Source organism: Panthera pardus, unplaced genomic scaffold, assembly GCF_024362965.1.
Source record: "Panthera pardus isolate Hobbes unplaced genomic scaffold, ASM2436296v1 HiC_scaffold_13, whole genome shotgun sequence".
Classification (NCBI taxonomy): Eukaryota; Metazoa; Chordata; class Mammalia; order Carnivora; family Felidae; genus Panthera; species Panthera pardus.
The window spans coordinates 144,349,622-144,366,197 of NW_026526688.1; the positions used below are offsets into that span (position 1 = coordinate 144,349,622).

General features: G+C 45.0%; 1 protein-coding gene across 1 annotated transcript in view; it reads right to left on the bottom strand.

Moving 5' to 3' along the window:
* Positions 1-3,931: 3,931 nt before the first annotated feature.
* Positions 3,932-16,576, bottom strand: part of PARM1 (prostate androgen-regulated mucin-like protein 1) — a 109,746-nt gene continuing 97,101 nt past the window's right edge. Inside the window, exon 4 of the mRNA XM_019467440.2 lies at positions 3,932-8,095. Within this exon, the coding sequence (XP_019322985.2) occupies positions 8,011-8,095 (85 nt within the window). The 3' untranslated portion in view covers positions 3,932-8,010. The remainder of the gene's footprint in view (positions 8,096-16,576) is intronic.

Here is a 16,576-nt window from a genome sequence, read left to right on the forward strand (position 1 = left end):
ACAATGGTTTTGAAGCCCTTCTCTACCCTATTTTTTGTTTGTTTGGTGTGTGTGTGGGTGAGGTGGGGGTGGAGAGAGAAAAGAGCAAGGAAAGTAGGGAAGGGAGAGTATTTGGCACTTATGGACCACGTAGGCATCTCTCTCTCTCATGTTCATTTGTTTGTAGGGTCCAGTTCAGTCGCACCCTTTCTTTTCCAGTCCCCAAGCTTTACTCACATTTTGGCAGAAAGTTTGAGTCACCCTGCCATGTAAAGACCCATCACCAGACGAGACGTTGGCTAAAACATGAGATGTTAGGGTAAAAGAACGTGCAAAGGCTAGTGGAAGAAGGAAGTTCTCAATGCCAACAAGGTCTAGTGATCAGTTGCAGAAAGGAAGTCTTTTGTAACTATGTGTTATTCTCTTCCTCAATTTAATATGTCTCTGTATCTGCCTATCTCTCTATTTGTCTAATCTACTTACAACCTGTTATTTGTATTCATCAGTTCCTCCTCTCTCCTTCATCCCTGCCATGTCTCCCCGCCCCCACCCCTTATCCAATATGAAGTGGTTAATCGTAGAAGTTGGTATATAAGTCATTGGCTATCAAAGGAAGATTGCATCTGGACTAGGAATAAATGTTCCCAGAGCTCAAGTCACACGTGGAATACTGTGTCTTTCTTTTTAGGGGGCAGGTGAGTGTGTAAGAGACAGTTGCATCACCTTAGGGATAAAATGATGTTGTTACTCTCCTCTTGGGGGAAGTTGTAATCTGGAGTAAGAAGGGTGGACTGTGCTCACTTATTTTCAGCTCAGTATCCTCACCACCTTGTCTAAGGTCTCCTTTGCAGGACAGAGAGGAAGCTGGGAATTGCATTTCTTTCAATTCCCTTTCTTTCAGGGTTCTGGCTACAGCTTGTCCATAAGACGTTCTCACATGAGATAGGAAAGATGGAAAAAAGGGAAAGTCATTCTCCGGACCATTGCTGGCAGGTGTGGGGGTAGCTGGGGCTCCCCAGTGAGCTCTTAAGAACCCCCTGTCTCACTGCTGGAGCCTGAGACAGTGGCAGCCTCCCAGAGACCCAAGAATTTCAGCAGTTACCTGCTATGGCTCCCCTACCCGTTTCTCTTCCTGCTCTTAAAAAGTTTGTGCAAGACTGATTTCTATGTGAAATCCTTAGCTTTGTGTTCAGATGTTCTTATATATTCCAGGAATGCACGGGGAAGTGCTTGTTGTTTTCCCCAATGAATGCCTGTGGCAGGTCTCAGTGTCCTGGCACGGGGGCCAGGGGTGAGCATTTGTCTCTCACACCACCCGACGGCCCCTGGCTTCCGTCGGGCTTGAGCTTTTCAGCACTTTGCCCAGCAGTGTTTGCTGTGGTGAGTTCTGTCCAAGTGCTGAGGCAGACACGGCTAGTGGGAGAACAGGAGTGCTCTGCACTGTCTCACCACAGCTACTGTGTGGGCTTCGTGACAAGAGAAGGGTCAGCCCGGAGTCCCCTGCTGTTGAGCTGGAGGTTGTCAGGTGGGTGACCTTGTCTGGAAGGACCAGCATCTTGACAGAGGGAGCCTCTGGGTCTGCCAGGCCAGGTGCCCTACGAGGGGGCCCCTGTGGTGACTCTAGAAGCCTCCCTTCAGGTAGGGGCCTTGCTTCTGTGGCGGGTGCCCGGCCTTGGCCACACTGGATTCAAACACGGATGTCTGGCTGAGTGTATGTGCAGGAAACTCGGGCACTGAGTGAGGGCTCTGTGGAAGCAGTCAAGAGCATGGACTCTGGAGTCTGACGGTTGGCACCAGAATTCTGCTCCACAACTTACCAGCTGTGTGACCTTGGGCAAGTTTCGACACCTTTGGCCCTTAGTTTTCTCATCAGTACCATGGGAATACTGTATTAATAAGATCTACCCCCTTGGGATGTTAATCCACGTAAAGTACTTGGAACAGTATCTGGCTCATCGTAAGTGTTAGGTGAGAATAAGCCATTATGATGATGATACCATGGAAAGACAAGTTAGTGACATAATGGAACAAGAGGGCAAAAGGGGAAGACATTCTGAGGGTAGAATTCCTAGTCCACGCTGCTGGGGATTCACGCTTGTCTCCTACGGAGAGCAGGGTAGCTTCAAGTGGAAGCTAAGAGGGGGGTTCTTCACTAAACTCTGGGAGACAGTCGGGCCAGTGTTTGTGCTCTGACAGAAGGGGGGTAAGTAGAGGCAGTCTCTTCCTTGGCAGAGAACACAGCCCAGCAGGGCAGCATGAATTGGCAGAAAGGTGACAGTGCCTGGCAGGGGACATGTGCTTGGGACCTGACTGGGCCTTCTCTGGGCTGCATGCCAGACTCCCTCCAGATCACCTAAAATAGCTGAGGGGGGTACCTCACAAGACGGGGAAGGGCCCATTTTAGTAGAAGGTGTGAGAGTCTTAAGAGCTGGGTTATATTTAGATCGGAAACCAGCCCCTTGAGTGGAAAATAACCAACGGCTCTGGCAACAGACCGACCTGGTTTGAATTCCACTTCTACCACTTACTAAACTGTAAATATTTGGCAAGCAGGGGCCATCTTATTCATTGCGGAGTACATATGTGGAAGGAGTCAGTAGATGCGTGAGTGAATGGAGTATCCTGGCACCTCAGTTTCCACATCTGTAAGATGGAGAGAGTGTAGTGATCACTGAGTTGATCCAAGGATTACATTAGACAATCAATGCCCACAGGTACCCAAAGTTCCTAATGGATACTACGTTCCTTCTGTTATATAGTAAATATTCAGTATCTTGCTTAAAATAGGAACACAATACACTTCTTGCCTCCAACGTATTAATGCTGCTTTAGTGCTATAAATGGAGTCCATTCTGTACTTGTCATAGATTAGGTCCTTTAAAAGAAGAGACCGTACTGCTTACAGGCATTTTCCCAATTTGATCATTGCTTTTCGATGGTCATTTATGACACAATACTTTCTGACAAACATCAAAATATAGCCAGCTATTGGTGAGCTGGGTGAGTACTACTGAATTTTAGGAGAGTAAAACATCACAGATAGGTTACTAAAGACTTGAAACATGTTATGATCTGACTTGGAAAAGCTATCATATAGGAAAATATATTGTTGGGGACCCAATAACTCATAATATGTAAACACCACCTGTTAGGCCGTTTCTTTCCATGCACGTTCAAAGTGCTTTCTGACCGATTCTGTTCAGACAAGCTTGGTTGGAATCATGGACTGGTTACTTGCTTTTGTGCCCATGGAGGGCCTCAAAAAAATGGCCGAATCATCAACAGGAAAGGGTCTGTTTGATGTCTGGTCCTGTTTTTTCATCTAGACTCTTCCCAGTCAAACCTCCACGTCGTGCCACTGGAAACCAAGCACCTAACCTTATTAAATCTGGCCTTAAGTTTCACATCATCAAATCAACTTGCTCTAGCTTACAGGTGGCTCCGTTCCTCTCCTGTGTTGCAGAGTGCATGCATCTTGTTGCCGTTCTTCTCCTCAGAATCAGAATAATCTTTGGTTAGCTTCTGAGGGTTGATGGTCTATTCTGAATGATTGAAATTGCTTGCTATTTAACTGTCAGGATGGGTATGATGGACTTAATTTTTTTGAAGGAGAGCCAGCAAGCATCAAATGTACTTGCTGATGTCAAATATGCCTTAATAAGACTTGAGTTTGTCTCACTGCCTACTTACTGAATCAAAGTGTTTATTCTTACATCTACTTGCTAAGACGTGGTGTATTGTTAAGAGCAAAATCACTCCTTAGAAAGTTTTGTTTCTGACACTCTTCAATTCTGTTTCAAGATCAGAGAAGCCTTCCTGCCGTGCAGAAAATGCTATCTATTGATGTGGGGTAAATTTTCTTTAAGAACAAGTCAAGGCTACTTAATATGAGCAGAGCGACTCAATGGCTTGAATAACAAAACATATCAAAATGTGAATCACTACTGTCAGATGCAGGCTTTTAACAACTTTAATTGATATAATTAGTATGCAATATGTCTTACAACAAATGTAGGTACAATGACATCAAATATCAAAGAAGTTGCACATCTTTCCATCTTTTAAGTGATGTTGGCTAACTCACCCCAAGAAAGCAAGCTGGCATGGGTCTTCTGGTTAGCACTATTACCAGTATCAACTAATGCCTTAAAATCAAAGTTGAAATGGTACATTCATTTGCCAACAGGAGGTTAAAGGCAAAGAAGGTGAATCAGTGAATCAACGTGCAAATCAACACGGCCCAGTTGCAAAATTCATTTCCCACCCGTGAGGGTTTGAACCATGCACCCTTGCAAGCAAGACGAAGGGCAAACAGATGACTTCAAACCAGAATCAACTCTGTAAAGAACTCAGAACAACTTCAGGGCGGTGAAGGCCAGAGGTCTACCGCTGTTAGTGCTCAGGTATCTATACTGTGTTACCCTAACCTCCTGGATCCTAGCTCAGTAGTCCGGGAGACCTATGTCCTGGGACATCTTTTCATTTGGAGACAGAAACCATTCTGGTCCTGGGCACAGCTAACCCTGCAGTCAGTCAGCAGCACGGGGGGTAGCTCATAGCTATGACAGCTGCCCGATGTGGCTACCATAACAGCTGTCGCTTGATAGATGTAAGTGAAAACACACCAGTACCACAACAAACAAGAAACTGAAACTGAGATCCCTTATATATATCTGCGTTAATACTTTAAATGTCCATAAATATCTTTTCTCCAGAAACTGAAAACACTAGACATCGTTTCATTAATCCTCACAACACGTTTGTGAGGTAGTGTGGGGTGAGGTCAATGTGAAAGCAACACCCTCATTTAAGAAATGAAGACAGACATCCAGGGAGGGCAAGAGACTTCACTGGGGCCAGGAGAAAAGAAGACAAAGTTGGATCCCACTGTTCATCATTTGCAATCTGTGGTTTCGAAGAGGCTGCTTGCCTCCCTCCTGCTCTGACATTCTATCGCTTTATTGACCTAGTCCTATTCCTGGAAGGAATGTGGTTGCTTTAGATCCGCTGAAGCTATTTCCCTTGGGTAGACCTGAACAGACTCTCTGATGTCTAGGCGTCAATTATCAGCATGTATTTCAGGGGTGTGTGTGTGTGTGTTAAGCAACCTATGTTGAATACAGTTGTTGAAATTCTTTGGCCAACTCAGAAAAAAAATGCACTTGGCAAAATAAGGTTCAACCTATGGTAGTTTACACTGACATAACACGGAGTGTTAGAGTTTTTATGGGAAGCTGTCACCTTGCTGAACAGATCTTCCTGAGGTCCAGATCTCTCCCTTTGCCATAAGGATTTGGAAAGTAACAGGAGCAACAAACCCACCAATCGCTCTTGAACAACAGAAGACTTCGGTTAGGACAGATGTTACTGAGTCCGTGGTTCATAACTGGTCAGCATTTCCTGGGAAGAGGTTGGTCCCTCTGACCCAGCATAATGACTGACCCAGTATTTATCCAGAAGAGCACCACTTTGAAGGTGTTTCATGGACATTTTGTCAAAATGTTTGTGGCTGAGGGAGAAAATAAAAGGGATATCCTGTTTTTACTGAATTGTTCTTTGCTAAACTGAGAGCCTCTAGGCTTTATAAAGGGCATGAGAGTAGGGAAGAGAGACAACTATTCAGGCCCATCACGGCCAGAGGGGGCACCACTGGTCATCCCTGGCCATTTTTCTGAGAATGTCCACTTTTTTTTTTTTTTAATCAGAGATATCAGAATTCTTGGCACTCTACTTCTCATTACCTAGTCCTATTGTAAAATATCTCTGGGGGTTGCTCATTCTCCTTTGATATGGAAGGAATTTAAGAATAATTTCTTCGCAGGGGCGTCTGTGTGGCTCAGTCGGTTGAGCATCCAACTTCGGCTCAGGTCATGATCTCACGGTTCGTGAGTTTGAGCCCCGCATCAGGCTCTGTGCTGACAGCTCAGAGCCTGGATCCTGCTTCGAGTTCTGTGTCTCTGCCCTTCACGTGCTCACGCTCTGTCTCTCTCTCTCTCTCTCTCTCTCAAAAATGAAATAAACATTAAATTGTTAATAAGAAGAATAATTTCTTTGCAGAGTGTGGGATGGCAGGCTGTGGAAAGTGGAACCCTCCTGGCAACTGTGAACAGCGTGGCAACAATGGTTTTCATGTCAGTACTTGCTGGACCACAGCGAGTGACAGGTTGACCTGAGGGTCAAGTTTCTGGAAACCAAACAGAGCCATGGCAGCAGGTCCGGGTTTAGAAAGAAAAACTGATCCCATTTCAAGTTCTTTAAAACACTGTGGGACAACAGAACACATTCTGAAACAGGGCCCAATTTATGTTTCCCAAACCATGGAAGTTTCCCACTCCAATCAGGACATGAGATGCCATTTGCTAACATCAGGTGTTACAGGAGGATAGAGTTTGAGCCATGAAATAAAGCTATCTAGAGAACACACAGAAATACACAGCCAGCCACGCATGCCAAAACAACCCATAAGCCAACAAACTACTTTTTAGATAACAATTTAACAAATTGTTTCATTTAATTAAAAAGAAAAAATACTACTCTGGCAGTGTCCTGTTTTGTTAAACATGGGCATTTCAGTAACTCATGGTTTCTCAAACTCCGTACTATTGACATTTGGGGCCAGATGATTCTTTGTTGCGGTGGGCTAGCCCGTGCCCTGTAGGTTGTTTAGCGGATCTGTGGCCTCTACCTACTAGGAACACCAAGTTGTGACACTCAAAAATGTCACAAGACATTTTTAAATGTTTCCTGGGGGACGCAAAATTGTCTGCCGGTTGAGAACCCCTGCAATAAATGGATATCTGCAAACATGATCGGTTCCTTCTCAAAATTCAAGTTGTAGGGTCTTAAGACTGTATACCTAAGAGTGCTCATTAATTAAAGGGCAGAATTAGTGAGGTAAGTGTATGGGAAGAATGCACGGATTACTCATGGTGTCTGTTTCCTATGGAATTGCCTCCCTGAACAACTGCATATAGACTAATGCCTTTACCCTTAAAAAAAAAAGTTTACAGCCATTATCCAACAGACCGGAAGGCAGTGGACCAGCTGTTTCATGGGTATAAAGCAAGGATTCCAGACGCCCCTCCAAGCAGTGGATGACACTGTTAGTTATTGAGGGCCGATTCCTAGTTTCCTTAACGCGGCACTCAGTGCTTGTCTGCTCCCAGCCTGCCCTCCCAGCCTCCCCCACTGCCCCACCGCACGCTCACTCGCACACACGCTCCCCCTTTCTCTCCGATAACTAAACTCATGTCACAGCCCTCTCCCACGGAGAGCCTGGGGGCCGCGATCTCAGCTGCAGCCGACTAGAATGAGCATCCTTAGCAGAGATGGGTGGCCTGGAGGGGAGAACAGATAGAGGGCACGCTGAGCTCTGACAGCAACATGCTACTGTCCTTCGGCTTGCTGGCCTCCTCCAGGTCACCTTCTAGTTTCCTCTTCCATTAATGAGGCAGTGAAGAAGCCGGGATCCAGCTTGTAGAGCCAAGCAGACATCCTGTCAGCTACAACTAGGTAAAAACAGATTAAAAAGGAATCCGAGCAGCCCCTGCTTCCTCACCTGCGGGGCGAAATCCTCCCAGTACTCATTTCCTTGCCCCTCACTGAGATTTAATAGAATTTCCTAAATAAAAGTATAAGAAACGCCACAAACAAAAAGTCCCTCCCAAAGTAACCCCCCCCAACCCCCCCACAGACACAAAACAACTCAATCCCTGGCCCTCCGTCCCTCTTCCAGTGGATCCTGTTGGGTCCAGAAGCCTCCACCACGGCGGTCTGGCCTGTGGCTCCGGCTCCAGGCTGGCCCATTTTGGCTGCAGATAAGCCTCCACTCACCTTAAAACAAAGATTCTTTTTGTACCAGAAAGGGGAAGTTACAGCAGCCAGAGGAGAGGGAGGAAAACAAAACAACCAAACCAACAAAACAGGGCTTAAGATTGTCGCGCGATGCGCATCAGGTACTTGTATTAATTCTACTGGGAAAGCACTTATAAATAAAGAACAGTTATTTCTCATCCCAGCCACGTTCCTTCGTTAGGAGTCGTCGTACAGAGGGTTGTTGTAGTTTCCCCAGGATCCGTAGTCGTGATCATCCAGAAGCCTTCCGTAGGAGGAATGCCTGGTGGGAGGAGGAGAGGGCTGTGGTTATTTGGAGAAGTTGGCCGTCTGGGGCTAGCTGACGGCGGCCCGACAGCCTGAGCAAAGGAGGCCTCCAGGGCCCTCACGAGGGGGACAGGATGCTTGCACCCACCAGCCGTGGAAGCCTCAGTCCACAAAGCCCTGGAAGTTACCACCTGGGAACTGCTCACCTGGGAACCCAGCTGGCACCTTCCACTGAGACCAGCTGGGTCCTTGTCCCTCTCCTTGACCTCCAGTGCTAGAGAAGGAGGGGGACCCATTCCTATGGCTACTTAATAAGAAGTAATGGCAAAGGGAATGTTGCATTCGGGCATTTCACTTAAGTCCTGGACTCAGTTTCCCCAGAAATAATAATGACACCACTGTTCCTCTCTCCACCCCTCCTGACCAGCATATAGTGTTTTACAATCTACAAAATGCTTCTGTGTTCCATTAGTACTTGAGGGTCCTCAAAATAAGGCCAGGGACCAGGTATTGCTTATTTTTCTGCTGGGGAAAATTTCTCCCTCAGAGCTGTTGACTGACGTGCACAAAGTCACCCAACTGAGCTATGAATCAGATTCCTACCTCCTGGGTCCCGAGCTCTGAGCTCAGCTTCCCAGAGTCCGATTAGCACCCCTCAGTTCAATGGCAATATGCGCTTAACAGGCTTTGATGGGTCATTCTGGGAACCTGTCTCACAATCAATATTATTTCTACAAGAAACTGAAATCAGATAGTGATCACTCCTCTGTTTAAAACCTCAGAGTGGCGGGGCGCCTGTGTGGCTAAATTGGTTAAGCTTCCAACTTTGGCTCAAGTCATGATCTTGAGGTTCACGAGTTCGAGCCCCGCATCAGGCTGTCTGCTGTCTGTTGTTGGCACAGAGCCTGCTTTGGATCCTCTGTCTCCCTCTCTCTCTGCCTCACTCTGTCCCTCCCCAGCTTGTGCTCGCAAACAAAAATAAACATTTAAAAAACAAAAAACCAACAACCTTGGAGTGGGTCCTCATCTCATAGAGTAAAAGCCAAAGTTATTACAACAGTGTTCAAAGCCCTTCGGGATCTGTCCCCTGTTACTTTTCTGACCACATCAGCTACTACTCCAGTCCTTCTCGCTCTTTCTGCTCCAACCATGCCTCCCTGCTCCTTCCCATCATGTCTGGCACCCTCTTGCCTCAGGGCCTTTGCATGTACCATTCCTTCAGCTTGGAACAGCTGTCCTCCAGGTGTCCACACAGTTCATTCCTTCATCTCTATCAAGTCTTTGCACAAATATCACCTTTCCAGTGAGGCCTTCCGTAAGAGATCTATTTAACTTGCAATTCCCACCCCCCCAGCACCCCTGGCTTGATTTTCTCATAGGACTCATCACCTTCTCACACACTATATAATTTACTTGTTTATTTTGTTATTGCCGCCTCCCTTGACGAAACTGTAAATACGGATGATTTGCCTACTTTGTTTGTTCTTAGCACCGTCTCCAAAGCCTCGAAGAATATCCAGCACATAATAAGTCCTTAATCACTGTTTGTGGAAGAAACAGTGATTGGAAATAAACTACATCCCGAAAAGCCAATCTGTTCCCAAGACAGAAGCTTCCCAGGGAGGATTATCATCATTTTACGGCTAAAACTAATGTCAGGACTGGGAGAACGGCACAAAATGAAACATAGAGTGGTTCTGAGGTTCATGCTAGTGTGTGAATTATCACACCTGGCCACTGGAAATCATGTCTGCTATATACAGGACACACAAATGTGGCCCCCCCACCTCCCTCCCCCCAATTTTTTTCTCGGCTCAACGTGAAAACTGAACAAAATGAAAATACAATCTGAAAGGCACAGAAAGCGTGCATTACACTTACATCTCTGGCTACCATAATTGCTGTCGCTCTTCTATATGGTGTTTACATATACCAGGGATTTGAAAAGAGAAGATCTGTTGCAAAGAGCCAGGCCCTTGCTGAATTCGTTTTGAGATTCTTAGACCTCAAAATTCTGAGAGCTGGCTCAGCTCACCCAGCCGATGCACCTGGAAATTTGAGAATGTTCCACCATGTGCTTTGGTTTCCCCTAACGACCCACACTCATTTCTGTAGGTGTGAGAAGGAAAGAGACCAGAAATAACACACCGTTGGATCTGATGGACGGGGATTAAGGGAGGCCAGTTTTGGTAAACAAGGTCACAGGCCATGCATTGCCAACACCTCCCCCACACTTAACACCTCCAGCCTCAAACAAATCCTTCAATGGGACGGTTGAGAAATGGAAGCTATAGAATGAACTAGTAAAAACCTCAGGATTATAGGACTGGAGCTCAGCCTAGATTTCAGCATGACTTACTGTTGCACGCCTGGCCAACATCTACCTAATAAACTTGCTCTGATATTGATAGGGTACTCCTGCCTCGCCTTTGTATGGTAATATAACGTCTCGCAGCATTTTACATCTACCATATAATTTTATTCCCATAAAGTATCAGTTGGGTCAATAGATGCATGTCCTTGAATATGTTTTTAAACCCCTGTTTATTCATCTATAAAATGGAGAAACTTAAAATGTGTTCGAGCTGGTGGGAGGACTAAATGAGGTAATGCATATAAAAGGCCTGGCACATAGTAAATGCACAGTAAATGTTGGCCAGTATCGCTGTTTAATTTTTATTATAATGAAACTTACACAAGCACACGGCAAATAGTGGAAAAGGGCACTGAGTGAAAAGCAAGCCTCCTTCCCACCAAGAACTCCTGAAACTACACTCCAGGCATAGTTAAAAAACCCGTTTCTGATATTGTTGTTATTTGAATTAAAAAAAAAATATTGTGCTGGAGTGGGGCCAGAGGATTAAAACTCTCTCGGTCATCAGGTTTTACTGCTTATCGTTATTTTCAGGCAAGACTATTTGATCAGAGCCTCCCTGAATCTGCTGTTTTATAAGAGACATTCACGACATCAATACTAGGAAAATAAAAGCAAAAGACCGATCTTTACTTTCATTTTTCTTTGCTTTCTCATTTGAATGAACAGGGAGTTGAATAAATTACCAATAAATGAGGAAAGTGAAGCAAGAGATAGAGATAAGCCATAAGTGGGAATGTACTGAACTTGTAGCTTGTTTTAATATATTAACAAGGCTAAACAAGAAGAATTGGGTGTGCTGGGATCCCAGCCAGGTTTGGATAAATCGTATAATACTGTAGAGAGAGAAAGACAAACACATTTGTGTGTGTGTGTGTGTGTGTGTGTGCGTGAGAGAGAGAGAGAGAGAGAGAGAGAGAGAGAGAGAGAGAGGGGTAAGAGGAGAACAATGACCCTTTTAAACTATCTCTCTAGGTCAGAACTTCTTAGATCATGCACATTTTAGATGGAAATCGGGAGGCTTCAGATCGGAACTCGTGGCGTCCAAGAGGTGAAAACAATCTCACTTTCAAGATTAGGAAGATGAGGCTTAAGAAACCTACGTGACTCTGTCCAAGTGATTTAATGGTAGAGCTGGTATTGAAACCTGGTCTCCTGGCCCTGTTCTGCAACACCGCTTCACCTAATTTCACTCCGAATAGCAGTCTGTACGAATGTCACCGCTGTCAGGTCGAGGCGGTTATCTTTACTCAACTTCATGAAGACTGGTACCATTCAACATAGCTGCATTTTCTAACCGCTGTGCCTTGGCTCCCTTAGATGGTAAACCTCTTGGGGGCAGCCTACGTCTTACCTTCCTTTGAATTTTCTGGACATATAGTATGTTGCTCTTACTGTGGTGGCTCTTTCATAAATATTTGATGACGAATGCTTACATCAGGTACAGATAAATAGTATATATGGAGTTTGTTTGGTCGATACCAGCAGGGATTAGTCTGGCCCGTGGCAATTCATCGTGCAGTGTAACCACGGCAAACTGAAAATATTATTAAAGAATACAAAGGGTCAAAGCCATCACTTTGACCTTAATTGTAGGGAGAGGAAAGAGAAGTATAGCTAAATTTCTCTCATGCAGTGATGTGGCTTCAAAGCACCCAGCACCGTGCTCACAGGCCCTGTGAATCAACGGCACTCTGCTGTCAGTGCCCTTCTGCGGTACAGTATGGTTTAGGGAGCTAACAGCAGAACCCGGGGAGGACAAAACAGGGAGTGATTTATGTTAAGCCCTGGCTTCGTGGCTTCCTTCTCAAATGGCTTGGCTCTAACAGGAAGCAGCCCTTCCTACTCCCCTCCTCCCTAACTGCTGATGCCTTGTGACAACTGATACCTGTGGTGGTGACGTTTGTGGTTTGAGGCCTTTTCCACAACTGCAAAATGGTACCTATTTTAAGACCACCGTAGCATCAGTACTTAACGGAACTCCATTGTCTTTGAAAATGAATGAGGTGTTTTACTTGTGCTGAAACAAACTTATTTTAGATCTACCCTATGACCCAGCAATAGCACTGCTAGGAATTTACCCAAGGGATACAGGAGTACTGATGCATAGGGGCACTTGCACCCCAATGTTTATAGAAGCACTTTCAACAAAAGTCAAATTATAGAAAGCCTAAATGTCCATCAACTGATGAATGGAAAAAGAAATTGTGGTTTATATACACAATGGAGTACTATGTGGCAATGAGAAAGAATGAAATATGGCCTTTTGTAGCAACGTGGATGGAACTGGAGAGTGTTATGCTAAGTGAAAGAAGTCATACAGAGAAAGACAGATACTGTATGTTTTCACTCTTATGTGGATCCTGAGAAACTTAACAGAAGACTGTGGAAGAGGGGAAGGAAAAAAAAAAAAAGAGGTTAGAGTGGGAGAGAGCCAAAGCATAAGAGACTGTTAAAAACTGAGAACAAACTGAGGGTTGATGGGGGGAGGGAGGGAGGGGAGGGTGGGTGATGGGTATTGAGGAGGGCACCTGTTGGGATGAGCACTGGGTGCCGTATGGAAACCAATTTGACAATAAATTTCATATTAAAAAAAAAAGGAAAGAAAACACCTTCCCCTTTGTAAGAATCAACCCCAGTTCTCAGTGAAGGCTCCAGCTTTGCTTATTGTGTCACCTCCCCAAGTTCTCACCTCTTTAGTCGAGGAGTGAGTCTTGCCATTCAATTGTTAGCTCTTATTATGTGCTAAGAAGAAGAGATGTAAAGATGAAAAAGATATGGCTTAGTGCTGGGAAAACACAGCCTTAAACCTGCAGCTCATTAGTCATTGGTAATTAAGCCTTCAGACTCTTATCATCCATTTGCAAAGCCAGTCCTGTGCAGCTACCACTGTCTCCTTATTCTGTTGGTGGCTTTCTCTGATTGTCATCTCCCTGTCTGGCTCCTTTCATTTCAGTAGTCACTGAAACCTTACAATCTATTAGGCCCGATTCTGGAGCTGGGAGAACCGCCACGATCCATGTCCTAAGGGACTTTACGATCTCCTGGAGGCCGACACAATAAATAAGACATGAAAAATAATAGGACGAATGGTAATATGTGCAACAGAAGACAACAAAGCAATGAAGGGGAATGAGGAGTTCCAAACGTGAGGTGGGGACTGTAACCACGAATATGGTTGGTGATCAGAAAAGGTCTCACTAAAATGACATTTGAAAGGACAGGTAAACCAGGTGTGGGATGGGCCATGTGAAGGCCCGCCAGGATGCAAGGATGGTACAAAGAATTCACATATGGCCCCCACCCAGCTTCCCTTGATATTGACCTCTTATTTAGCCATGGTGCATTTGTTGAAACTAGGGAATTAGCATTGTCAGCTATAGTTTTGGAGCCGAGAAAAACTGTGACTCTTAGGGGTAGATTTATTTGCCCACATTTCCTGAAGCAAGTTAGTGGCAGAATGAGTATTCTAATTTAGGAATCAGTTTCTGCCTTTCTACTAAAATCCCAATAATGGAAACATTCCAAACATTGATTTTCAAGGTGTTCTTCCCATGGTCTGGGTTTCTTTTAAAGAGCAGCTGTTTTAAATTTATCTTTAAGTAACCACCTCTACTGGGGCACATGGGTGGCTCAGTCAGTTGAGTGTTCAACTCTGGTCATGATCTCAGAGTAGTGGGATCCAGCCCCACATCAGGCTCCACACTGAGCGTGGAACCCACTTGGGATTCTCTCTCTCTCTCTCTCTCTCTCTCTCTCTCTCTCTGCCCCCACCACTTGCAAGTGCTCTCTCTAAGATAAATTTTTTTTAAAAATAACCTTTACTTTGAAGGAGTAGATGAAATTTATTTTTTATTTTAAAATTATCTGCCAGTATCATACTGGCAGGCTCTCATCACTTGTTTATTTGTAAACAAGTTCAGAGTCAGGAGGTCACTACCGAAAGTGTATGGTTTAATAGATTCCCAGAGCTTCCCCTCCTCTAAATTTAGTTTCCCTTTATTTGGAATAAATGAACACTGCCCACTGCACCCTTAACTTTCCTACCCAGAATTATTCACTCAGCCAGGAACTGTTTATAAAACAATTATTACATGTCCAGTACTGCCAGGGGCTTTCTATCCTTCTAGTGGAGGAGCCCGACCAAGAATACAACGATTCCAGGGCAGGGAACAGAGTGGTACAAAGGAGAGGTGTGCAGCTAGGAACTCACCCTGGAGAGGGTGGGAGGGAGGCTTCCCAGAGAGGGTCTCTTTTGAGATAGACAACCTGGAATTAGGCAGATAAAAAAGAGGTGAGCCAAACACCTGTGACCGAGGGATCAACTTGTCCAAAGTAGCCAAGACATGAACCAGCGGGGGCACTGTATCTAGAATGTGTGTGTCTGGTGTGTTGGGAGATGGGGGTAGATCAGGGTCACTCAAAGTATGGTTCTCACACCCAGTGGCACTGGCCTCACCTGTGAGCTGCCACACGGAATCAGAACCTATGGGGACCAGCCCCAGGAAACCACGGTGGTGTTTTTTGTTTTTGTTTTGGGGGGCAATGTCTTGAAATTTATTTATTCTAAAGACCCATGAATAACAGATATAGGAACGGGGACAATGGTCACAAGGAAGACACTTGAAGAAGAAAAAGCGATGAAATGATTATATAAATGAGTTCAGATAGAAATACAAATTTTTCCAATCATAAACATTTTTAGAGATTGGTAATTTCTTTTCTTTTTTTTTTAAGTTTATTTGTTTTGAGAGAAAGAGAGATAAAGAGAGACAGCAAGCATGAGTGGGGGAGGGACAGAGAGAGGAGAGAGAGAATCCCAAGCAGGCTCCACACTATCAGTGTGGAGCCTCACACGGGGCTGGATCCCATGAACCACGAGATCATGACCTGAGCCAAAATCAAGAGTCAGACGCTTAACTGACTGAGCCACACAGGCGCCCCTAGATTGGTATTTTCTAATCTTACATGTTTTCTCAGATTGGTATTAGCCTATAGGTGGATTAAATTGGTTGCTAAGCTTAAATATGCTGATTTGGAACATGACAATGAGCTGCCTAATGTCCATTAAAGCCTTTTTTCCTGTTTAGCAGACAGACAAGGAGTGCCTAACTTTGCTTAGATAAGCCATGGACACATCCTGGGGATAAAATACAGGGTACTAAATTAATTTTCATTTTCATTTAAGACCCACTTCCTTCATGAAGAGTCTGTCTAGTATCACCTCTGAACATTTTCCCCTTTTTTGAACTTCCGTCAAATAAGGTTGAACATTACTAAACTGGGTTTAGGGGAACATTTAGGAGGTGTTGCTAACATTGCTGGGCGATCACATGAAAAGGAACCGTGTTTTTAATTACCCCCCTCCCCCATTGATTCTTATGCACATTAAAGTCTCAGAACCACCGAAGTACAGAATCAAGTCAGTCAGACTTACGGAATGCCAAAAGCTGATCCGAAAAAAGTCAACTCGCAAGTAACAGATTCTAGAAGACCTTAGACTTTATGGCTGGGCCCTACTCTTCAAACCTACCAACATCCAAAAGGAATCCCGTTGTATAAAATGTGGTCACTGAAAGACTTCAAGCAAGACAGGTGACTTCTAAGAGAATGCCCTGTCGTGTCTCTAAATCAAGATCACATTTATTTTTGTGACGGGAACAGCCCCTGTTGTCCGTGTGGGTTACCCACACCTAATTATAGCAGCATCCACATTGCTGGCGATAGCAGATACGGTCTCCTGCACAGGGGATTATCTCGTGGCAGAACAGCTTTGAGCCAATTTAAACACAGCAAACCCGACTTACCTCGTTCTTCAATCATCACTAATTAAAGCCACCCTTCTGCAAGAGGCAGGCAGGGCTCTTGCTTCCTTTTAAAGTTGCAAACAGGCCCTGAGATCAAGAGTGCTCAGAGATGGTTTCTGTTTATGAACATGTAACGTGGATGCAACCGCACGGGCGTTTAGAAGAAGCACAACTGAAACCGCCAAGTGGAACACGGAAGTCTGTACATCGGCGTGTAATTGGAAAACGGAGCTGCTGTGTCATCTTCCCCCCTCTCCTCTCCCCTCTCCTTTGAATCCCTGCCTACCCAACGGGACTGTTGGCCGCTACCGTTCTA